A 26,459-nucleotide genomic window follows, 5' to 3' on the forward strand; every position below is an offset into this window, starting at 1 on the left:
GAATTGTTTGGAAAGTTAAACAAAGGAAAAGGAAACAGCAGAAGAAGGCATTACAGAGGAAAGATCAAGAGAAGGAGAGAGACAAAATAAATAATTGGCATAAGAAATGGAGGAAAATAATAAAGGAAAAAGGGAGAATTAAGGGAAAGGACCAGAAAATGTCAGGAAATACAAAGCAAACAAAAATGAAAAGAAATTTTACAGTCAGGAGGATGAGAGACAATGGGTAGAAGAAGAACAGGAAAAGGGATTCTGCAAGGTAATGTGTTGTGATATATAAGAATATAGATTTAAAAATAGAAAAGATTGGAACTGACATTTTTCTTTAAAGATAATTGTTAAACCAGATATAGATATAATTGAAATAAATATGGAAGTGGGATTTTATTATAAGAATATTAATTAATATTTAATAAAGTGATGAATAAAGTTAAAATGCATTATGAAAATTGTAATGGAAAGACTATTATTAGTTTTTAAAATTAATTGAATAGATTAATATTTTTGAAATCAGATGATTAGAATGTAATTGAGAAAAAGAACACCATGACTTTATGTATGTATGTATATATGTATGTATGTTTGTTATTCAGCTTTGTTCGGGTATTTTCCCATGTCATTATAGTTGTGCTTTTAAAGTTGTAGCAACGTTTCGGCAGAATCTCATCTGCCATCATCAGGCTTCTGTATAGCGTTTGTCTGTGAGTCAGACTTTCACAGCCATTTCTGTTTTAAATTTGGTGCTATCCTACTGCTGTGCCAGAATGGTTTTTTCTTCATCCTGATTGGTTGGGAGTCTTGGTCTGTGTTTATTGGTCTTAGAGTTTGCTGTGTTCTGCTTGATTGGAGTTTCTAATATCTTCTGTTCTGTAGCTTTTTTTTTTTGGTTTGATTGGCTGGCAACATTGTGTTTCCTGTATTGGAGGCTTTTAGTGCGGCTTGGGTCCAAGTAAACGGACAGCTATCATTTATTAGGAAGCTAGGTTTCATCTGGGTGCCTGGTTGGCATGTGTTTGAGCTGGAGGTATCAGGGGGGATCTGTTTGTGTCCAGGTGTTTGCCTGGCTAGTGGTGTGGAGATTTTTTTTTTGTGAGTGCAGGCTTCCAAATAATTGAAAGGCTGGTGGAGTCATCTCTTCTATTCATTCTTTCAGGTCTTTTTTCAATTTCTATGACTTCTCTAATAATTCTGTAGTTGAGACACATACCCCAAAATCAAATTCACCATGGAAATGGAAACAAACAAACAACTACCATTCTTAGATGTACTAATCTACAAAAAAACAGATGGCACACTAGGACACACAATATACCAGAAGAAAACGCACACCAACGGTTACCTCAACGCCCAATCCCACCACCACCCAGCACAGATAAACTCCGTGGCCAAAACACTAATTGCCAGAACCAAATGCCTGGCAGACAAGATACACATAAAGACTGAACTATGCACCCTGACTAAAGTACTGACAGCCAACGGCTTCCACAAAAGAAAAATCACTGGCCTGATCCACTGAGCCATAATGGAGACCTAGAAGATGAACAGACCTATGGAACAGCTGTCCTGCCCTACATAAGAGGTACTACAGACAAAATCAGTAAGATACTACACAGGCATCGCATCAAGACTGTCTTCAAAACAGACAGAAAAATAGCAGCCATCCTAAGAAACCCCAAAGATAAAATTGACCTGGAAAACCAAGGCATATATGAAGTCCCCTGTGCATCATGTCCTGCCACATACATTGGACAGACCAACAGAAGAATAAGTACCCGCCTAGATGAACACAAAAATGCAGTAAAAAAGCTGGAACACACTTCCTCACTAGTCTAAAACATGAAAGCCACAGGTCATAGCATTGACTTCAATGGCACCAAAACCCTAGCCACTATAGAAAACCCCAGCTACAGAATTATCAGAGAAGCCATAGAGATACACTATACAGAAGCCTGATGATGGCAGATGAGATTCTGCCGAAAAGTTGCTACAACTTTAAAAGCACAAGTATAATGACATGGGAAAATACCCGAACAAAGCCGAATGCCATACATGTAAGTACCCGCGAAAACTTAAGAAAACAAATACACACACACACACACACACACACACACACACATACATATACATACACTGCTCAAAAAAATAAAGGGAACACAAAAATAAGACATCCTAGATCTGAATGAATGAAATATTCTTATTAAATACTTTGTTCATTACATAGTTGAATGTGCTGACAACAAAATCACAGAAAAATTATCAATGGAAATCAAATTTAGCAACCTATGGAGGTCTAGATTTGGAGTTACACTCAAAATTAAAGTGGAAAAAAATACTACAGGCTGATCCAACTTTGATGTAATGTCCTTAAAACAAGTCAAAATGAGGCTCAGTAGTGTGTGTGGCCTCCATGTGCCTGTATGACCTCCCTACAATGCCTCTCTGACCTCCCTACAATGATTCTGATGAGGTGGCGGATGGTCTCCTGAGGGATCTCCTCCCACACCTGGACTAAAGCATCCCCCAACTCCTGGACAGTCTGTGGTGCAACGTGGCATTGGTGGATGGAGCGAGACATGATGTCCCAGATGTGCTCAATTGGATTCAGGTCTGGAGAACAGGAGGGCCAGTCCATAGCATCAATGCCTTTGTCTTGCAGGAACTGCTGACACATTCCAGTCAGATGAGGTCTAGCATTGTTTTGCATTAGGAGGAACCCAGGGCTAACCGCATCAGCATATGGTCTCACAAGGGGTCTGAAGATCTCATCTCAGTACCTAATGGCAGTCAGGCTACATCTGGCGAGCACATGGAGCACATGGAGCCCCCTAAAGAAATGCCACCCCACACCATTACTGACCCACTGCCAAACCAGTCATGCTGGAGGATGTTGCAGGCAGCAGAACATTCTCCACGGAGTCTCCAGACCCTGTCACATCTGTCACATGTGCTCAGTGTGAACCTGCTTTCATCTGTGAAGAGCACAGGGTGCCAGTGGCGAATTTGCCAATCTTGGTGTTCTCTGGCAAATGCCAAATGTCCTGCACGGTGTTGGGCTGTAAGCCCAATCCCCACCTGTGGATGTCGGGCCCTCATACCACCGTCATGGAGTCTGTTTCTGATGGTTTGAGCAGCCACATGCACATTTGTGGCCCGCTGGAGGTCATTTTGCAGGGCTCTGGCAGTGCTCGTCCTTTCCCTCCTTGCATAAAGGTGGAGGTAGCGGTCCTGATGTGGGTTATTGCCCTCCTATGACCTCCTCCACATCTCCTGATATACTGGCCTGTCTCCTGGTAGTGCCTCCATGTCTGGACACTATGCTGACAGACACAGCAAACCTTCTTTCCACAGCTCGCATTGATGTGCCATCCTGGATGAGCTGCACTACCTGAGCCACTTGTGTGGGTTGTAGACTCCGTCTCATGCTACCACTAGAGTGACAGCACCGCCAGCATTCAAAAGTGACCAAAGCATCACCCAGAAAGCATAGGAACTGAGAAGTGGTCTGTGGTCACCACCTGCAGATCCACTCCTTTATTGGGGATGTCTTGCTAACTGTTGTCTATTCCATTTGCACAACAGCCGGTAAAATTTATTGTCAATCAGTGTTGCTACCTAAGTGGACAGTTTGATTTCACAGAAGTGTGATTGACTTGGAGTTACATTGTGTTGTTTAAGTGTTCCCTTTATTTTTTTGAGCAGTGTATATATGCATATGTGATATGTAGTAGGTAAGAGATTGTTGCTATTAATGGACAATGTGGTAATTAAAAATGACTATACTATGGTAAATTTTTATAATACTATGGTAATTTTTGTAATAACTTAAAGGGAGTAAATTGGGGAATGTATAAAGTAAAGGGGGTGGCAAGTTCAAATTGACAGATAAAGGGGACAACTTTTTTTTTAAACAAGTTTTATTGATTTTACAAACAAACAAACAAAACAAAACATCATTAAACATTAAAAACATAAAACCTCTTTCCATTGTAAATCTTTACAAGGCAGGTAACACATTGCTTTATATCACATACTTATAATTTATCCCATTTCCATATAAACACGTAAATTCCCTTTACCAAATTCCACATTGTTTCTCTTTAATCATTATTCAATCATATTTCCTTTCTAATTTATCTGCTATTCAATCATCACATTTATATTTTCCTCTGGCTTGTTTATAATTGTTCTCATCTAGTCTTCCTCCGAGATTTTATTATTTAATTCTTAATTGGACACACACACATAAGACATAAATATAAAAACATAAAACTTTCTTTTAGAAAGTAACTTGGCCCCAGATTACCTCTTTTTGTATGGACTTCAATTGAATTCATGCTCTTCTTATATACCATTACCTATCTTGTTTACCATTCTATATCTATTATATAACTCCTCTCCACTTTTGCCTCGTCTTAATTCTGTTTTATATATTTAATCTTGCTTTAAAGAAAAATATTTTTATATCTTTTGTCCATTTCTCCATTTACATCTGTCTCATTTCCAATATAAAAAAGAATAATTTCCCCTGGAATCACTAATCAGAGTATGATGCCTTTCTATCATTCCCCTAAATTAAAATTTAAAATAACACCTAAATCCCAATCAGATTCTGCTTAGTACATTCTGCTATTTCAGAAACCAGTACTACAATAATAAATCCATAACAGTCAACACATTAATCCATTAAACTCTATATTTAAACTAATATTTTAAACATTCCCTTTAGTATTTTATTAAAACTTAAAATCATTCATTATTAAACATTCTAAAGTTATACCTTAATATTTTAGTCTTTTATTAGATCTTAAAAAGTTCTGATTATCTACTTATAATACAAATACCACTACTACAATACTCATGTGTACTTTGCAGAATCCCCCCTTTTTTTGAGAAAATAAAACCCATACATTACCCATTATCCCTAAAAAAAATTTTCTTTTCTCCATCTTGTTTTATACCTTTGTAACTTTTTTCCCCCTTTTCCCTTTCCTTCTTAGCCCGCCTAAACTTTTTACCCCCTCCTCTCCAAACCTCTGCCTTCTTGGTTTCCCCTTTCTGTTGCATTCCTCTTTCCTTTTGCTTTCTAGCATTCTGTTGTTTTTGCATCTTCTTTTTCTCTTTCATAAATATTTTTTTATTTCTTAAGTCCTTCCTTTTCGCTCCTCTCTTTCTCCTTTCTTTCTTAGTCACACCATTTAGTTCATTAAAAATGGCTTCTTCTTCCTCGGCTTCTTCCAGCTGTTGTTTAATTTGCTGACACATGACAAGAGCCATATCTAGGAAACAAAGGGCTTCTCCCATAACATCTTTGCCTTCTTTCCTTATTTTTAAATATTGTTTTTTTAGTTCATCAAGAGATGGAGCCATTTTAAACTGTTTTTTCTTCTTTTTCTGTATCCTCTTATTATTAAGCCAATCAGTTATTTCCAAACTTAAAACAGTTCCCAAAAGTCCCAAAATCCCGCAATCATCAAACAGTCCAGGCAGAGTACAAACTTCTTTTTACAATTTCTCTTCTAGGGGTGAAGTCAAATTAGGGAAAGAAAAAACGTCCAGTCTGTGCTTTAAATCTTTTTTAGAATTAATTTCTATTCTCTTTATCTTCAAGGCATCTCCTCCAGCAAAGTCTTAGAGTGAAATTTTTTTTTTCCCAAGCCTCTCCCTTCCCACTTATAACAAAGGACTTTAGGTTTTACCTTCTATTAAAAGGCTGGTTTCCCTTGTCCATTTGTTAATTCCATAAGGGAGGGAGAGTAACTTTCCCTTTTCATCACTTTTCTTCGCTGCTGAAAACATCAATCGGGAACATTGTAGCATCCAGAAAAAAGCCAATACTTTCCCAGGTGTTGAATATGTCCTTAAGGTCCCAGTTCGACCAAGAAAAAACTTTCGTTTTAAAACTCCTTCTTCTTCCTCCTGCACATTCTTTATCCAGTTGCCAGCTTCTTTATGGCGGCCATTAAGACCGCCGCTCCACCGTCTTGAGAGAAGGGGGTTATTGCCGGCTGGGGAGGGAGTTTGCGATACCCCTCAACCCCTGTCCGGATCCCCCCTTTCTTCAGCTGCCCCAACAGGGCAGCCTTAGCCTCCAAATCTGTCAGGATCGGAGGCACCAAGGCAGCTAGCACAGCAGGGATCGCCAAGAAAAGCGAATCCCTGCTGTCACCGAAGCTGACAAACCGGAAATTCCAAGGGGACAACTTTTGATGAATGGAATATTAGTATGTGATAAACTTGCAAATGTGACAGATAAAAGTAAATAGAAATGAAATAAGAATTTTAGATAATATTGTAAAACAAGATAGGAGAATATTTAAAGAAAAATGAAAGAAGCTATGATATGAATTGGAATTGGATAAAATAAGAATAATGAATATTTGCGAATATTTAAAGGAAAATGGAAAGTAATAAAGTGGTATGAAATTGAATATGAAAGATGAATTCGTAAATATGGTCATATTTATATTGAAATGTAAAACCATGAACCACATTGTTCACCAAAAGAGATGTTTTTTAAAACATAAAAATAAAAAATTTATTAAAAAAAAAGAGCTAGTGCTGAAAGAGAGAGAGAGAGAGAGAATCTTGCCATCTCGTACATGGAAGAGAACTTGTGGTTTGATAGCACTACTGGTAGTAATAAATATTGCACTTAGATAAGTAAAATATGTGTTTTACTGGATTCTCTTTTTATTTTAGCATGTAGAATTCAAAGTAGGATTATGTGGTTCAAGATTGAAATCTATAACTATAGGGTGAAGAATCACTGGAGTCAGAGGCTTCATCCTCAGGCTAATCATATTTCTGAGTATCTACCATACTTAGATGTTTTCTCCTAAAAATGAATGGCTGAATGAGGAAAAATGCACAAGAAACTATTATAGAGGATTGTGCAACAGATCTTGCTGTATATTCATCTCAGTGTCTCTTCATAGAGGCACGTGAAAAGATAGTTACTAACAGTTTATCCTACTCTAGAAAAAAACAATCCACAGTGGATAGATGGAAATTTCTTATTTTCTAAAATATAAACATGAGAAGTTTCTTCCATGTTTGATTCATGTCTATATAGACTGGTGTTCTTATAGCATTATCAGACATTTTGAAGAACATAGTTTTTTCCTCTGGAGTTTACCTACTGCCCATGCAACATTACAGGACTATCTGGTCATTTCAGAGATTACTGGCACAGTAGAAATCTCTCTGTCAAGAATCTGATAGTGTGAGGCACAAAACATCAGGACCAATGTAAAGTTCCAATCAAACTGATTTATTACTAATCATGCCTATTTGCAAGAATTTATTCAGCTAAGTTTTTGCACTGTCTTGGCAGTAGATAAGGATCAAAGGAATTGAAGAGGGATTGGACATAGTCCATTTGTGACTATGTCGAGTATGTAGGCTGATTTTTCCTTTGACTCTGCCCCCAGGTTCTGCCACTACTCTTACAGATGATGCTGTTAGTGTGCCAGGATCTTTAAAGATTAAGCAAATCTATACATGATCTCTGGATCAGCCTATTATTTTTGAAAAATAATAATGATTCCTTTTCTATTTTCACCTAGTCTGCAAATATTTCTGTGGATTTTTTTAAATTCTCACAAAAATCACTTGAGGTATTACAGTATTGTGCAAACCATCTGTTTTGATGTTGAAGAACAATTTAGATATGATAATTCATTGCACCCTGAATGACTCTTTTCTCCCAAAGACTTGCCTTAAAAGTAATTAAAAAGAGCCTCTGAAAGTGCACTTGGGAAGACTGACAGGTAGAAAGACTATTTAATGTCACCTCACACCCTAATTCTCACCAGATTGGAGCAAATAATTAATTCAGCTGCTTTACAGCCGATGTGGAAAACATTCAACTTATAAGGCTACCTCACCCAAATAGCAATTCTTGGCTATGAGGCCCTTGAGCTTTCTCCTCCACCCCCTTAATAGCAGAAAAAGCTAGAAGGGAAGTTTTGAACAACAAATGAGGAAACTGGTTGAATGGTTCCTAGTTGTAACCACAGAGCCTGTTTTTCATTAAACAAACAAACAAATAAAATTTTGGGGAGGGAAGAAAGAAATGACTATCCATGCCAGCTGCTCTTTGTATACAAATCTAAAATTTAACCCTATTAGTAATTGAGTTGAGGAACATTTTGGATAAAGAGGAAGCTTATACATTTGCATCATAAACAAACACAAATCCCATCTGTTTTGAATTCTTTTTCGAAAAGTTACATAGTGGTTTATTTTCAAATCCAAATGAAATAGCAATGCCAAAGCCATTAGTAAAATAAGAGTAATAACATTTAAATTTCTTTTTCAATTGCCATTGACATATTCAAAATAAAAACGTTGTCAGCTCAGTTTCAGATTATTCCTAGAAAACTGTTTAGTTTTCTTATTCTGAGATGGTGCATGAGAGGCAGTCAAAGACAACAATACTTTATTGCTTAATTTCATATAGTGAATCCTATGTTGCTTTTTAAGAAATCGGTTCTAGTGAGTTCAAGGACTCATACTGCTAGATACATATTCAAAATCAAATGTATTTCCAAATGTATTTCCTCTAGATAGTTGAATCTTCATTTCCATCATCCCCAGCCCACATAGACATTGCTGAAACATCTATGGAACACCATGTTGTAGACAGGCTAAAGTATAGGATTGCAACGTTATTGTTTTCTTAAAGAAGAATTTCAGATCTGCATAAAAGAAATTATGATAGTCTTCCAAATAGTCTCTTGACTACATTTTTGCAATCTTTATTGTTCATCAGGATCTGATGCTGTACAATGGCTATTTGAGATTTAATCATCCGAAAACTTCAGTCACAGAACGATCTTAATGGTTTCCTGATGTTCCCATGACTCTATTGTTCTTCATCTCTTCCCTCTTCACTTATCAAAGTCTCCTCTATCCTTTCTGACTAAAGGTTAACTTGGAAACTTACCTAGGATGTGATGTGAAAAACCATAGAAAATTGAAGAAAATTAAGGTAGAAAAACTTAACTAGTCATGAAGAATTACATCAGTGAACTTCTATGCATGTCTTTCATATTCTTCCCAGGTTTTCATATTTTAAGAGCACTTCATGCTGCAAATATGATTTCATAAAACACATACACATAAAACAACATTTTCAAGATAAATGATGTGCAAGCTAAGTATTTATTACTGAGAAACTTTTCAGGTTTTTTAAAATTATTTTTTCTTCCCCACACAGCCTTTCTATTTAGCTTGGCAAATCAAAACAGGTGATGATGTCTCTGGTATAATTTTATATTTAAAGCTTTTAACTGCATTTTGTTGTTCAGGTGCTGAGTTAAGGAACGAGAAAGATAGCATTTATCCAGTTAAAAAAAAACTGGGACATCATTCTTGATTCATGTTATATGATCATTTATCACTTAGTGTTTATCACTGTATGGCATTTCTTATTATGGCCTTAATAAAAGGCCCATCAGAGAATGTCCTTGGCTAAGAATCTAGCGTGTCTTCACCATAAAGCGTGTTCATTCTTCATATAAATTGTGAATACTATATAGTAAGCTGAACACATTTTTATTGAAGCACTGGTATTGCTTACAACTTCTTGGATGCATATTGCTTCACTAAAAATCACAAATAGATAACTGGAAATACATTCACTGCTCGTACAAAACGTGATGAGGTTCTATATGAACTAAAAAGATACATTGACTGGAACTATGCTTTTCTGCCCTTGATATGCCCTTATGCATAAACTCTTACAGGGGTGGGTTGGTTAGGGTTAGGGTTAGGGTTAGGGTGGAGGACGTAGCCTTATCCTTATTAATGGATATTCCTTGATGCAGTTTCAGTCTCCTTCTGTATGGTCTTATATGACTATTCTCTCAAAAGTGCCTTTTCAAAAGGTAACTGGATTGTTTTTTTCTTGAGGAAGAGGAACAAACTATTTCATTTCTCATCCAAGAAACTTCATCATAAGTACTGACAATTGAGACTGGCTGGTGGGGGTGGAAGAATAGGCTCAGATGGGATGGATCTAGGAAATGGACGGATTGTATTTCTTGCAGTCAACTGGTCCATTCATGCTTTCTGTGAAAGCTTTTGAGGCCACTTGGGGTTTATCTTTGCCCTTAGGGTATAATTGGTTGTGGAATTTTCTTGGCACTATGGCAAGAGCTTCATTGTAGATTGATGTTGTATCCCGCCCTCTTTGTTGAAACAGGGCTGCTCAGTATTAATGTAAATGACCTCTTTTACATCTCTTTCAGACTAATGATCCAAAATGTGGAGTGCTGTCTTCAAAATAGTGACCTTTGTCTTTCAAATGTAGATGGACAGCTAAATCTTGTCCTGATGGGTTTGATCTTTTATGTTGTGCTGTGCACTTGTGAAATGGTTGTTTTTGTTTCACCAATCTACAGGTCTGCACATGTCTCACCACATTGAATTTCATATATCACATTGCTCAGTTTTAGTCTAGGTATTTTATCCTTGGGATGGACAAACTTCCTGAAATGCTATAGTGGAATACAAAATTGCATGTTGAAGTCCACAAGATAAAATGATCGCACAGCAAAAAAGTGAATGAAACTTATGCAAAGTTTTTCTTCTCTTTGCTGTAAAGAATCTAGAAAGTCTTATGGAAAAGATGGCTGATGGCCATGAGAACTATAAAGGGAAGAAGGAATTGCCACATTACCTGCTTTCTCTTAGGATAAATCCTGCATTATGCTGTAAATACTGAATTTAAATGTCTTAAAAATATTTTAAGAAACCTGAATTTTGTGTAACATTTCTTATATATCATATGTGTTTAGTTAAGCTAGTTTAGGAAATGATGGAAAAATCTGTCTATCATAATTGATGAAAATGGAAATATATTGTGTACTGTATAGGGAAAGTGAATCTGTTTCTCAGACTTCTTTCAGCTCTTGGCTTTCAACATGCTTTTGTTTTTCTACATATCATGTTCTACCCATGTAGAATTTCACAATAGTTTCTTGTAGTTATCCATCCTCCCTCCTTTATTCTAAAAAGTTAGCTAACATAGTCTTGATATACGCAGATATACTCATAGATTTTTTAGTGGGGAACAGGATCATTTTAGTTTTCTTGCTCTTTATTACAGTGTTTCTTTTCTCTGAAAAAAATTGCAATATCTGCTGATACTTCTCTCTCTCTCTCTCTCTCTCTCTCTCTCTCTCTCTCTCTCTCTCTCTCTCTCTCTGTGTGTGTGTGTGTGTGTGTATGCATACAAACATGAGATAGAATACTTTAGAAATACAAATATATTGTTCATGCATCTCTAGTAGCCATATAGAAGATGTATTTCAGCAAGTACAATTTGTCATCACAGGAAATTTTGTCTTCTGTGCCATTATTAAAGGTGAAACAGCCCTCTTTTGCTTGTTCTATATTGATTATATGAGGGCCAGAATTCTTAAACTATCCTATCAGTTTGATGACCTATAAAACTACAGGGCTAGACTTGTTAAATGTTATAGATGACAGAAAAATAATGTTTACTGACTATTTAATATTTCAGTCTATGTTTCAGAGTTCTATGATTTCCATGCAAATATCTTGGAGTTTTATGATAAAAAAATATTTACATAATCCATTTAGATGTTTTATTCAGGCTTTCAATATTAAACTTAGATAATAAACACAAACCAAAATGAATGAATCAATATTATGATAGCCATACCAAAATAGTTTTAAAAATTTCAGTTGAAAATTCTGAGAAATATCCATTTGAGTAAATACTCTTCAACATTGAAAACAAAGAGCTAGGTTAATTTCTATTGGAATAAAAAAAGGTAAAGCAGTTGTTGCTGACTCTAGGGGCGGAGTTCATCTCAGTTTCAAGGCCATTGAGCACTGTCTGAAGACATTTCCACAGTCATGTGGCTAGCATGAAGTCATGGAGTGCTGCTACTTTCCCACCAAAGTGGGACTATTTATCTGCTTGTATTTACATGCTTTCAACCTGCTAGGTTGGCATGAGGTGGAACAAAGATGGGAACTCACTCTATTGCATGGTGCTTGGGTCTCATGTCCAACAAGTGTATTTCTGTTTGCAGACAGGCAATATCAGGTATTACTCAGAAACATGAATACAGATAAAAGCAAATCTTGGGCAGTGTTTCAGTTCCCCTGGGGCCTTATGGCATTGATAACTTCCCTTCCCTTCCCTCTCTCTCTCTCCCCCCTCTCCCCCTCCCTGTGTTTGTATTTAAAATTTGCTTTTTATGCAGGAATGGTTTCTTTGGTTCTCCTTAAAAATTCAAAGTGTTGAGACAGACAGTATAAAAAGTATTGGGTGGTGAAGAATTTATTTTCCTCCAGCTTGAAAAAGTGTCGATAGAGTATATTTAAACCTATTGTAGGAGAAAATGATCCATTTTAATGCACAAGTATTTAAAGGTCTCTAAATAAGCCATGATATCGTTGACTGCTTCCCCAACATATTCTACAAATAATTTGCTTCCTTGTGAATTACATTCCTCTGAGATGACATAATTACCTTAAAATATTTTTTTTTTAAATCAGCCCCATTCAAATCTATTAACCAGCTGATTAATTAAAAGGGAGTAATTGTTAATTCTGTCACTAATGCAATGTACAATTACTGTGCCTTTCATTTCTTCATCAACATATTTGTCAACTTATTTCAGCCTTTTTAAAATCAGTATGTTTTTCTTATCTTATGAATCATTAGCCACTAAGACAAATTAGCTTTCATTTGTGTGTTTCTGTGCATGTCACCTTGGGCCTGTGTGTTTGTGTGTGTGTGTGTGTGTATGCACACGTGTGTCCTTCTTAGTCTGATAGAAATTGTATGGACAAGTCCTTGTACACAAACACACCCTATTTTTTAAAAGGGTGCATGTGATGCACAGCTTCCTGTTCAGATAGTGTTTGCTCCAAGTAGAAACTAGTAATTTGGGAATAATATATAGATTACAATTTGCCAGAATAAACGATTAAAACACAGGTGTCATTCTTCTCTACGGCAAAGTATGGACAAGACCATCCTTAAATTTATATAACTGTGTAATACCACTTTGAAACATAATCCAGTGTAATTCTTTGCATGCAACCGGATATGAATACCTTATGTTTTCTTGTTCTTCCACTTCTCCTCCTCCAGCTGTTCAAAATGAACGGGACCGAATAAGTACCAGACGAAGCACCTCTGATGGCGTTGCTCCTCCTTCTATTAACACACTGTCCCAGGCTGAAGTGCTTTCTCGTCAGGTATAGTAATCTACCATCAGTGCCTAAAGAGTCACCTTAATCTCTTGAATACTCTCGGAATCCATTATTTATAACCATATCTATTCTTTTTGCATTTGTAATAACGAAATAAGACAAGAAGGCTCTCGGAAAAGAATTCTAATTTTATTCAGCTTATTTTGTAATATTACTCAATGCACTTTTCACGTTCAAAATAGATAACTGAAATGATTCAGGTGAGAAGGATACCATTATCGCCATCAGGTTTAATCTATAAGGACTCCTTATTAAATGTTTCTCCAACCTCTTGGAGTATGCCTGAAGAAGTCAGAGGAAGGTTAAGGACTGCAAAATCTACTCTAAGTACTTTTGCTATATTGATGAAAACTACATTACCATAAAAGTGATATGATATACAAACCCTTACTGTATAATACATAAAAATTTTCATATATTGTAGGAGATAAAATACTTCTACTTATGTTTCCTTTTTCTTATTCTTTTTCTTTGTACCTGAACCAACATACATTTATCACGTCTTTCTTCTAAAACATTTTGTTTTCCTTGAAATTGCTTTAGCTTTGACTCCAAACTCATCAGGTTTTTTTCTTCTTCTATAATCTTTTAGCTGTTTCTGAACAGTTGTTCAGAAGTTGTTTCTATTGTACTGCATATGAACAAGATGGGTATCTATCAAGCCTCCCTAATCAAGAAAGTCACACAAATTGACTTCTAAGCACTTTCCTTTATTGTTTCATACCTATCATCAGAAATCTTAACCCAACTAAAGTAAACTACTTGCATCATTAAAGATATACTCTGAGAACCCCCTAGAAAAGATTCAACCTTCTTCCTCCCTCCCTCCCAACCAAACAATCTAAACTTTGCTGTCTCTTGTTTCCCTGGATGCACTCTCTTCCTCTTTGGAATCTGGACTACATTTTGCCACAGTATCATCTGTGCAGCTGCGGAAGCTCTTAGGGTCCCACTGTCTTCAAAACACCCTATAGAAAGATTCTCTATTGAAACAGAATTAATATGTAGGCCGGACCTTTGACCTTATTAATCACTTTTTGTGGGGTTATCATAATTTTGAACCGTTGTTAAACCAGTCAAGGGCTACCTGTAATTGTAAGTCAAGGGCTACCTATAATTTTTTTAATGATTAATAGTAATTATTAACTATGTTTTAGTTATATTTATATTATTTTATATTTCTGTGTTTTATGTGTGCTTTAGAATTGGTTGATTAGAGGATTTTTTAAAAATACATCAAAAAGTAGATATAACTTTACTCAATCTTCATATGTATCTTCAACTTTTATCTTCTTTCTATTTTTTTTACATACGTTATTATCTTTCCCTTATAGTTGTAAGTCCTTGACTTACAACTATTTTAATGAATGTTTTATGTTATTCTAATTTATTATTTTTAAGACTGTGTTTAATAATGAATAAGTAATTTAAGATGTAACGTGGAGAATGGAATGGAAGAATATTAAAAAATAAATATATGAGTTTTGAATAGAATTTCTGAATCTACTCAGAAATAGAAAGTAAATAAAATAGAATTTCTGAGTCCTGAATAATAGAAATTTTAACTTATTTAACTTAATTTATATCTACATTTATAAATGGTAACTATTATCAAGCCTGATATAGCCTTTTGAAATTTTAACCAATCTGAGTCTTTGTGTCACCCAGATTCCTCTTTCAAGTTTAAATGTTGGCACTACTGACATCAGTGTGAAGAAAATTGCGGGTATTAGTGACATTTGTGAATCTATGAAGCAACAGCTCTTGGTTCTTGTAGAATGGGCAAAATATATCCCATCTTTCTGTGAACTACGGCTGGATGACCAGGTATGAAATAATTAAAGCACCTGTTCTTAGTTTGGGAAGAATATCATTCTATGTTTTAAAATCAAATTAAAGATCTTTAAGCTTATATTCATGCAGAACTGGTTATGGAATCTGAGAAAGAAGAGTGGTGGGATTCAGCCCCAAGGGAATGTCAACCAGGATCAGGTTCCAAAATTCCCTGCAACATAGGATGGAGGCAATATATTTACCCAGCCTTCAGTAAAAAAAATCAAGGCAACTTTTTTTACTTTTTGATAAGAATTTGATTAAAGGAAGCTGGCTTTTAAACTTGTTTTCAGTTTATCCACTTCCTTACACATTAGACAGGAAGAAAATAGATATTTGTAATGAGTTTGGGAAGTCTCTGAGGGCCACATCCAAGATTTTATGGGCTTCAAGAAGTTGTATGAATCTATTTTATTTATTTATTTATTTTATTTGTCAAACACTTACAATATAATAGAAATAAGAATAAACATGAGTATAAATACATGAAATAGGTACTACCAATAGGACAGGGATGGTAGACATGATTGTGCGCTTATGCACAACCCTTACAGCTCTCTTAGGAATGGGGTGAGGTCAATAGAGGTTAGTTTGAGGGTAAAGGAGTGGGGATTTGAGCAGGTGACAACAGAATCAGGTAGTGAGTTCCAGACATTGACCACTCTGTTGCTGAAATCGTACTTCCTGCAATCAAGTTTGGAGTGGTTTACGTTAAGTTTATATCTATTGTGTACTCTTGTGTTGTTATGTTTAAAACTGAAATAGTCATTAACTGGTAAGATATTTAACATATAATTTTATGTACTATTTTAAGTCCAATCTTAGCCAGCATAGTTCAAGGATGTCCAAGCCCAGAATCTTCAACATTTTTAGTTATCATTAGATCAGCTATCCACAATTAAGCAAGTTGTTGCTTAAGGTAATATGAATTCAGTGTCATTGTCTGCTTTTCATGAAATATTTAGGTATTAAAAATGTTCAGGAAACAAATTATCAGGAAAATGAATTCTTTAAAAGAAAAGATAAATTTTCAAATAGGTTTTTGAACTGAAGCCTCACTTCTTCAACATTTTTTCTGGGAAAGAAGAATTTAAACATAATAGGAACAGTTATCATTCTGATTATCCTAATTCAGTTCTGATTTCCTTTAATAGTCTTTTTTAATATTTTATGTACATTTTGTATGGATATTTTATCTGCTGTTTTTATATCTAAGGTTGCCCTGCTAAGAGCACATGCTGGAGAACATCTTTTACTTGGAGCAGCAAAAAGGTCTATGGCTTACAAAGACATTATTCTTTTAGGTTAGATTATATTATATTTATTTTGGCATTTTATCAATAAAAACCTATCTATGTTTACTGAAAAGTATGCATAGGACTTCAGTTTGGAGTGTGTTAGAGTATGTTAATTTGTTAACTAACAATAGGTTACAAAACAGGCTTTTTCACTAAATCCTGAGACGAGACTGTTCTGAATAAAAATAAGAATTCTCCTTACTTTAAAAAGTGAATTAAAGTTTACTGTTAGTACCATGCATTATAAATTTTATTTTGCAGATGAAGTAGTTGATGTTGTTGTTATTGTTCTTATGTCCAAGGGCATTTTACTTAGAGAAAAACACCCCAAATAGTTCTGCTTCTGGACCTGTTTGCCTTTTTCACAAGCATGACCCTTGAAATGAGGGATTTATTTCTCCTCATGATTGGCAGAAGAAAACATTTTGGCTCATTTCCCAACCCATTGCATATGGTTTGCATAACCTTTGTCTTATTCCTTTTCTTTGCTATTGGAAATATTCCTTGGGGATAAAAATATTCATATGGGCCTGCTAGACCTTGCTGGTTCATACAGGAGCTCCACTCCTTTGCTCCTAATACTTAACTGAAAGTTAAAAGATTTTCTACCGTCAGTTGGTAACATCTTACTCTCAACTTTGAACATATAATCAGAACCTTCAGCAATTGACCACAGGCAAATGGAACATGTAGCATTTTGTTCTTAAGAGCAGTCAAACAAATGCTTTTGGGAAGTCTGTGACAGGACATACATTTGTACTGTATTCACCTTTCAGCTGTTCTATGTATAGATCTACCCTATCCATATTTGTCTTCAAGAATTCATACATTTAGATGAGTACATAATTATGAAATGAAATTATATTATATGTGTATGGATATGTAATTATTTGGTAGCACACAACATGTGGGAAAAAATACAATGAGGTATATTTATTCATTCAAATGTACTGGGAGGTAGAAATGGTAATTGGCTGTGTAGTATTAAGCTACAAATATCATTAATAATTTTCACCTGATTTTATTTCTTAAGGTAATGATTTTGTCATCCATCGTAACAGTTCTGAAACTGAGATTAGCAGAGTAGCAAACCGGATCCTGGATGAGCTCATTAAACCATTTCAGGAAATTCAGATTGATGATAATGAGTATGCATGCCTAAAGGCGATTGTATTTTTTGATCCAGGTATATTTCAGAATTTCCTTTCCAAATGTAACAAAAAATGTTGCTTTCTAAATATAAGCAGAGATATTATAGGTAATCTAGTTTGTCATCTAGGTCTTTATATGATTGGGACTCAAAGGATTTTATTTTAACTTATTTTGAAACATCAGCATGCTGGCTGGGAATTATCTGGACAACATCAGATTTATAATGGATATTTTAGTTTTTCAGTAAAACTTTAATACTCATGCCAGTTGAGAAATGAAAAGGTTTTATGACAGCTCTGCCTTAGGTGTGTCACCAACTCCTAAAGAAAGGACTAACAGGAATAGAAGGCAGCTTTAGAAACTGATGGAGAGCAGGCGATACATTATGCCCTTAAATGCCTACGTGTGAGACCTTAGGGTTCCTTCTCTTGGCTGGCCTTGAGAGCTTATCTGTTGCCAGATTTTCTCTGAGTAACATATTTATTGCCCCTAACGCTGGATTGCTCAAGAAAAATTATTTAGATTCAGTGTTCATTCTGCTGGTATCCTAGGAAGGTGCAGATGATTGTATGTAACTATGTATGTAAGTATGTATGTGTGTGTGTATGTATGTATGTATGTATGTATGCATGTATGTATATTTCACCTTTATTATTTTTTATAAACAACTCAAGACAGCATATGTGTTCAGTGTTTATTTATTTGTTTCCTTCTATCATCTGCAGCTTCATTCCAGAAAGTGTCAGAGCTTTTTCCACAACAACATGTCTTAACATTTTCTGTGACAGAAATAATACTTAAAAAACTTAAGTTAGGAAAGTGGAAGGTTGTTTTTATTAGCTCTTTGTCTTAATGTTATCCTATTAAGACAAAGGGATTTCTTTCCAAACATAAACATTTCTGAGTTCATACAATCTAGCTTTTTTAATCAACAGATTATGTATGTTTCCAGCACAGAGATGAGGATAACTGGGTCTTTAATGCAATGGCTATTTTTTCAGTCCTCCCTTCTTACCATAAAGGCTGCCATTGGAAGACTGCCATTTACTGTCTTTTTAAAAAAAATAGAAACAAATAATAATAAAAAAGAAATCGTGATGAAACTGCCAGGGCTGGTACTATCATGAAGTCAAGAGTGGGAGATCTTTTCTCCCTACTCCTTTCTTTCTGTTTTTTTACAGTTCTTCATGAGAATGATCCCCCACCCAAATAGAAATAAAAGCAGGTAACCGAATTCTTGGTAGCCCCTCCATTTTTTCTAGGTCTCTTTGAGGCTTTATTTTTTCTTATTCAGAATAATTAAATATATTAATGAACAGCTCATATGACATGGATCACTGGAACGATTTAGTTTAGTTCAAACTGCCAGGAGTTTTTCAAGTCTAAAAATATCGTCATCTAGTTAATTGTGAAAGTTGGTTAACAGATAATCAGAGTTGGAAGGGATCTTGTAGGTTATCTAGTCCAACCCCTGCCCAAGCGGGAGACCCTACACCATTTCTGACAAATGGCAGTCCAATCTCTTCTTGAAAGTCTCAAGTGATGGTGCTCCCACAACTTCCGAGGGCAAGCTGTTCCATTGGTTGATTGTTTTCACTGTCAGAAAGTGTCTCCTTATTTCCAGGTTCAATCTCTCCTTGTTCAGTGTAACTACCTTAGCAAGATCCCATTATGTGCTAACTCCCATCCAATTAAACATTAGCATGGTAAAAGGATCTCTGTGATCCATTTGTAACACTTCTTCACTCTCATCTTCTTAGAGCCAGTAGACTCATTACAGAGGAGTCAATAGACTAATTCTGAGATTCAATTAAGTTATCCAATTATGTGCTGCATATTTATGTAACATTTCTCTGCCATTTGAAGATGCAAAGGGACTGAATAACCCAATGAAGATCAGGAACATGAGATTTCAAGTTCAAATGAGTTTGGAGGATTATATCAATGACCACCAATATGACTCCAAAGGTCGCTTTGGAGAACTCTTGTTGCTTCTGCCGACAGTTCAGAGTATCACCTGGCAAATGATTGAGCAAATACAATTTCTAAAGTTGTTTGGTATGATTAAAATTGACAGTTTACTTCAGGAAATGTTGCTTGGAGGTGAGTAAGTTGATTAATTTATGTTCATATTTGACTGGAGAAAAATCATAAAAGAATTGCCGATCCTGTAGTAAATAATATTATTCAGGTTGGCCAAAGGTTTGAATCAGTGTGTGTGTGTCTGTGTGTGTGTGTGTGTGTGTGTGTATGTATTCCCACATCATTATAGTTGCGCTTTTAAAGTTGTAGCAACGTTTCAGCAGAATTTCATCTGCCATCATCAGGCTTCTGTATTGTGTTCGTCTGTGAGTCAGACTTTTATAAAACTGAAACAACTGTAAAAGTCTGAGATTTTCAGAGATTGAAAAAAAGACCTGAAAGCATGAATAGAAGAGATGACTCCACCAGACTGTCAATCATTTGGAAGCCTGCACTCACAAACAAAAAAATCTCCACACCACTAGCCAGGCAAACACCTGGACACAAACAGATCCCCTCTGATACCTCCAGCTCAAACACACCCCAACCAGGCACCCAGATGAAACCTAGCTTCCTAACAAATGATAGCCGTCCATTTACCTGGAGCCAAGCTGCACTAAAAGCCTCCAATACAGGAACACAATGTTACCAGCCAATCAAGACACAAAAAGAGCCACAAAACAGACAGAAGATATTAGAAACACCAATCAAGCAGAACACAGCAAACTCCAAGACCAATAAACACAGACCAAGAGTCCCAACCAATCAGAATGAAGAAAAAACCATTCTGGCACAGCAGTAGGCTAGCCCCAAATTTAAAACTGAAACCACTGTAAAAGTCTGACTCAGACGAACACAATACAGAAGCCTGATGATGGCAGATGAGATTCTGCCTAAACGTTGCTACAACTTTGAAAGCACAACTACAATAACGTGGGAAAATACCCAAACAAAGCTGCATACCATACATACATACATACATACATATGTGTGTGTGTGTGTGTGTGTGTGTGTATGTATGTGTGGTTTTCAGCTTTGTTCGGGTATTTTCCCACGTCATTATAGTTGTGCTTTTAAAGTTGTAGCACTGCCATCCTCAGGCTTGTGTATTGGGTTCTTTTTAATCTTGTGTGTCAGGCTTGGCAGCCGTTTTTTCTTTGAATTGGGTGATGGCTTTCTGCTTTATTTGAATGGGTTTTTTCCTCATCCTGATTGGCTGGGACTCTAGGTCATTTTTATTGGTCTTCGAGTTGCTGTGTTCTTGATTAGTTGGCAACATTGTGTTGCATTGGGGTTTCTTGGTGCAGCTTGGTTTCTTGTGAATGGCCTATAATTATTTATTAGGAAGCTAGGTTTTATTTGGGTAGCTGGCTGGGGCGTGTTTGGGCTGGAGTTATTAGTGGGGTCTGTTTGTGTCCAGGTGCTTGCCTGGATTGTGGTATAGAGATTTTTTTGTTTGTGAGTGCAGGCTTCCAGATGATTGATAGTCTGGTGGAGTCATCTCTTCTATTCATACTATTAGGTCTTTTATCAATTTCTATGGCTTCTCTGAAGATTCTGTAGCCGGGGTTTTCTAGAGTAGCTAAGGTTTTGGTGCCACTGAAGTCAATGCTATGACCTGTGGCTTTCATATGTTGGACTAGTGAGGAAGGGTGTTCCAGCTTTTTTATTGCATTCTTGTGTTCTTCAAGGCGGGTACTTATTCTTCTATTGGTCTGTCCATGTGGCAGGGCATGATGCACAGGAGACTTCATATATGCCTTAGTTTTCTGGGTCAATTTTATCTTTGGGGTTTCTTAGGATGGCTGCTAAATTCAAACAAAAAACAGCTGCCAAGCCTGACACACAAGATTAAAAAGGACCCAATACACAAGCCTGAGGATGGCAGGTGAGATTCTGCCGAAACGTCGCTACAACTTTAAAAGCACAACTATAATGATGTGGGAAAATACCCGAACAAAGCTGAATACCATATGTGTGTGTGTGTGTGTGTGTGTGTGTGTGTGTGTGTGTGTACATAGACTTAAAATTCTTTCTTTTTCATGAATAACAATGATTACTGTGCTTTCATGTTTACTTAATTGTTAGATTGCAGCTAAAATATACTGATTTTCATCTTTACTTTTGTAAAGATCGGATGCTAAATTTCTTTTTAATTAGATAAACATACTTCAGATAGTAACAACCATTCACTTGAATTGATACTTATTTGATGACAATGTTGCAGGTACATTTAATGATGCTACTAATCTCCACTCAATTCATCCTCATCTAGCCCAGGATCCAGTTACTGGGCAAACTCTGCTTATAAGTTCAATAACAGCTTCTGCTCATACAGAACAGATAAGTAAGTTGATTAACAATGGATCATTTGATTATAAATGTAGTTAGTTAATTAATTACTAATTAATTGTTAATTATATCTTATAATTTGCATGTGATACAGTTATAACTAAATGATTAATTTCTCTTACTTTTGATAGTAATCTCAAGGAATTTTCATTCCATAATTCCACACGTATTCATGTCATATAGAAGGAAGAAATATTTTTTCTCCAACGCTGGTTGATCCAGAAATTATACAGAAACAGATCTCTAGTTCTGCAAAAATGTTACTGAAATTGTAATCAGTTTCAACCACCCACCCTCCAAGTTCATTATTTTGCTGTGAACAGATAATTTTTACTCACTTAGTAATTGCTTTCAACAATAACAATATAGAAGCCTTTTAATTTGCCAAATTGTGATTTAAATGATTGTATTTCTATTCTTTTATTGCCCAAATTTAATGAGATTTGGGTTTTTTTCCCAGCTTTATAAAAAAATAATGTTTTCACATCCAGTTTCGGGATTCATCAGATGATCATTTTCATTCTAGTATTCTGTAGGATTTGAAATTCAAAATTTTGTTGGATTTTGATTATCAAATTTATGTGGACATAATATATCAAAGCATGTAAAAATGCAAATAGAAAAATAGGGACCACTTTGGTGGGAAGGTAACAGAGTTCCGTGTGCTTTCAGCGTTTAGTCATGATGATGGACACGTCTTTGGACAGCGCTGGCTCTTCAGCTTTGTAACAGAGATGAGCACTGCCCCCTAGAGCCAGAAACAACTAGCACGTATGTGCGAGGGGAACCTTTACCTTTTAATATATCAGACAATAAGGTGATTAAAAAAAATGTGATTCACAATACTTGCTGATAGTTGATAATTAGATAAAAAACAACACCATCTGCCAAATGTAATTGGAACTCTTGATGGGATACAATAGAATGCACAATATATTTATTCAATAAATATATTTATCCTAAGATCATAATTATCATCATCAAATATCAACATAGTGTTTCAATAGATGCTGTAAAATTAGGCAGTTATGATTATCTCATACCATAACTAAGATTTACTGGAGTTTTCCTTAAGGTTAGGGATAGACATTCTTTTTTAGGCTGAGTCTACATTTTTCATGTCTAATCTGTTAAGATTATGAGAAGCTGAGGACTTGAGTTAAAAATAGACAGATAAAACCCTTCTCTTTTTGTTCTTCCCCATTGTTCTTCTATTTCTTACTCTCTTACACATAGAAGAAATCTGAACAAATTTATTTTATAGATATTTGCCATTGGTTCCAGAATTGCCTGTTTTTCATTCCTGTTTTAAATTTGGGGGCCTTGTTGTGATTGTCATTTGCAAACTCTCCAGATTACAGGATACCTTTAGGCTTAATGATTTGCACTAGATGGACCTTTGATTCTTGCAGTATTAGACCAATTCCTTGTGTGTCCAATCTCACTTGGCCATTAAAGAATTCTATCTATTTTATTGCAGTTGGAATTAGCCAACAGTCAGATTATTTAATTATTGGATCCTACTTCAGTGCTATACCAAACTGTATGATTGGTAACAAATAAAAGTTGTGGTTATTTATAATTCATCTCAGCCAGTGCTGGTTATTGCTCCAACGCCCACCCCATACTACTAGCAGTTTGATTTGATTATTGATAATTTCTTTTCAAATTCTTTTCCAGCAACGCCTGAAACTCCACTACCTTCACCTCCACAAGGTTCTGGCCAGGAATACAAGATATCTCCAAACCAAGTTACAGTTATTTCGCAGCAATCTCTTCCAAAACAAAAAACATTGTGATATTGATCAATGGTTCTTTTATATTATAAGCACTGCATTAACAATCTTGATGTTGAAAAACTCAGGGTAGAGAACTTTGATCCAGATAGAATAAAAGAGCTTTGCTTTTGTTTGTTTGTTTTTTATAATTTTTGCTCAATGCCGTGAATTGAGATATTTGTGGATGTTAATATTTGAAAGCTGTGCCTTCTTTGCAATGCCTTTAAATAATCACTGAAGAACATTAATATGTTGTCCTTCATATCATGTGTCATCTTAACTATTAAAAATATGTAGCAGAATGCAAATCTGATTTCAATAAAATTACTAGATAAAATATAGAGATAATGAAAAGCGAAGCAAACATTTTTGAACAATCTAAACAGTTTTTCCATTTTTTTGAATGCAGAATAGAGGTTGACTGCCAAAATGTTTCCTAAAAGGATTGGCATAATGACTGCATGTATCATTAATGGACATCTTGAACATAATAATTCAGGGGTAAGGTGCTACTACAGAAAAGGCTATGACTGCTGGTACTTGTTAACCAATGGATCCATGAAACATTCATTCCTAATTAGCAATTATAAACTAATTATAAAAATAAACTAATTAAGGAGAGAAACAACTTAGAACTAAGGAAAATTTTTCTGACAGTTAGAATAATCAGTGGAACAACTTGCCTCCAGAAGTGGAAGTTTTGCTCCAACACTGGAAGTTTTTGAAAAGAGATTGGATAACCATTTGTCTGAAATGGTGTAGGGTTTCCTACCTAAGCAGGAAGTTGGACTAGAAGACCTCTGAGGTCCCTTCCAACTGTGTTATTCTATACTATTCTAAGTAGATGTGCAGAGGTTTGTAAGGTGTTGGGAAACAAATCTTTATAACTGTTTGCCTTGTGTTCTTCTGGGTAGCTTATTGAATTTCCCTGGTAGTCTTATTCCACAAACTAACCCGAACTCATCAAATTTGACTTTCAAGCCCAGCCAATACCTATCAGGTATTGATTATTTTAAATCCCTTCTGATCCCAATGGGTAATATGTGTCTTCTGCAATTTTAGGTCCTCTACCAGAGGCTCAGGATTATGAGGGTTCTGCCCAACATCTTAGCTGTTTTTAGCACTGCACTCTTCTGCACAGAGAACTTCATTGTTGTTGGATCCATTGTCCCATCTTAAACATCATAGCCCTGAGTGCTCCTATCACCATCAGGACCACTTTGGCATTTACTTTTCACATCCTCTCTCTCCTTTGGGTCCTGGTACTTCTCCATCTTCTTGCACTCCTTGATACTAATGACACTTGGCACTGCTACATCCATCACCCTGCTGTCTTCTGGTCCACAATATCTAGTTGACTGGCCAGTACCTACCGATCTGCCTGGATCTCGGACTACCACAGGGTCTTAGCTCTCTTACTGTCCACATTAGCCTGTGGAATCTCCCATCTGGACCTAGGAAAGTCTAGTCCAGGGCTGTCAAACTCCCAGCCCATGGGCCAAATGCACTGGCCACGTCCACATCCAAATTAGCGAAGGGAAAAAAAGTCTCGATATATCATGTGACACCGCCATGACAATGTGAATTTGACACCCCTGGTCTAGTCCATACACTAGGCAGAAGCTCCAGTGCACAATGGCAGCTACTTGGTTGTGCTGCTCAGTATATACTTTTCCTGCCTGCCACTTATACCCTGCCACTATGTGTTGAATTGTTTCTAGGGTCTCTCTGTACAGTCTGCACCTTGGGTGCTATCTAGTATGGTAGACATGGCTTGTAGGGATCTGGTGCTTAGTGATTTCTCTCATGCTTCTAAGATCACTGCCTCAGTGCTATATTTTAGTCCAGACCTTTCCAGCCACTGGTAGGATTTTCCAGTGACTGCCACTTCAGATATTTGTCGATGGTACATCCCTTGCAGGATCTTGATTTTCCATGGTGCTTCCTCTGCTTGATCTTTCTTCTATGCCTGCTCTTGCCTCAGGCATTCTTTTAGCAGCTCATCTTTAGGTGCCAACTTACTGATGTACTCATGGATGTTCCAGATTTATCCAGGACAGTGGCTTTGATTGTTTTTTTTACACACATACACACACACACACACACACACACATACTTTTACATAATGTGAGATCCTGGTCAATGACCATTATAAAGATATTGGCCCATCTGAAATTCAATGATTTTCTAGGATGCCAAAAAGTTTTCACAATTCAGAAATGAAAAACTTGTTCTTTTAGAACTCTTTTATATTATTACCTATTTTACACAAACATTTTTTAAAAAGTGTATTGTAATTTATTGGGAAATGATTTATTTTCTAAATGTAGAATTATTTTTGTATGCCTAATTGTATAAAATCACAACGACTAGCTTTGTTTCAAATAGTATTGTGTTAAGTTGTTTGAACTATGATGTAATGTATGAATATAGGCTTGAGTAGCCATGAAATGGTTACCACAAATGTTTTTAGACTGACTGTTTTTCATCAATGCTCAATAAACATATATTGAAAACATATGAATGTGAAATGGGCCTTGAAGTAACTTTTTCTCCTTTGCATAATGTAAACAGTGATTTTTTTTTCAGTTGGCTGTCATAGCTGTAAGCAAAAAAAGTTAAAACTTATTGAAATCAGATGAAAAACCATGTAATGGTTCTAAAGAAATCAAATGAGATTTAATTAGACTAGATTCTTTCCTATGCTCTACTCTGTTCACTATACCCCCACCCCTAAAATTTCTAAGAAGTGGTTTTTGAGAAG

The 26,459-nt window shown here is 35.9% G+C and overlaps 1 protein-coding gene across 3 annotated transcripts in view; it reads left to right on the forward strand.

Annotated features, from left to right (window-relative positions):
- HNF4G (hepatocyte nuclear factor 4 gamma) overlaps positions 1 to 26,459 on the forward strand; it is an 83,864-nt gene that overhangs the window by 46,322 nt on the left and 11,083 nt on the right. Inside the window, exons 4-10 of one of the 3 annotated variants that reach the window (XR_015743241.1) lie at positions 13,139 to 13,245; positions 14,929 to 15,087; positions 16,310 to 16,397; positions 17,425 to 17,577; positions 19,410 to 19,646; positions 21,793 to 21,912; positions 23,598 to 24,196. Coding sequence is in view for 1 of the 3 variants with exons in the window: in XM_026706070.2 (XP_026561855.1) it covers positions 13,139 to 13,245; positions 14,929 to 15,087; positions 16,310 to 16,397; positions 17,425 to 17,577; positions 19,410 to 19,646; positions 21,793 to 21,912; positions 23,598 to 23,716 (983 nt within the window). In the remaining 2 variants the exon portion in view is untranslated. Of the gene's footprint in view, positions 1 to 13,138; positions 13,246 to 14,928; positions 15,088 to 16,309; positions 16,398 to 17,424; positions 17,578 to 19,409; positions 19,647 to 21,792; positions 21,913 to 23,597; positions 26,227 to 26,459 lie in introns of those variants that run through there. The other 2 variants (XM_026706070.2, XR_015743242.1) reach the window with 2 other exon arrangements.

The sequence above is a fragment of the Pseudonaja textilis genome, chromosome 3 (assembly GCF_049901715.1).
Source record: "Pseudonaja textilis isolate UNSWEBS1 chromosome 3, rPseTex1.2, whole genome shotgun sequence".
NCBI lineage: Eukaryota > Metazoa > Chordata > Lepidosauria > Squamata > Elapidae > Pseudonaja > Pseudonaja textilis.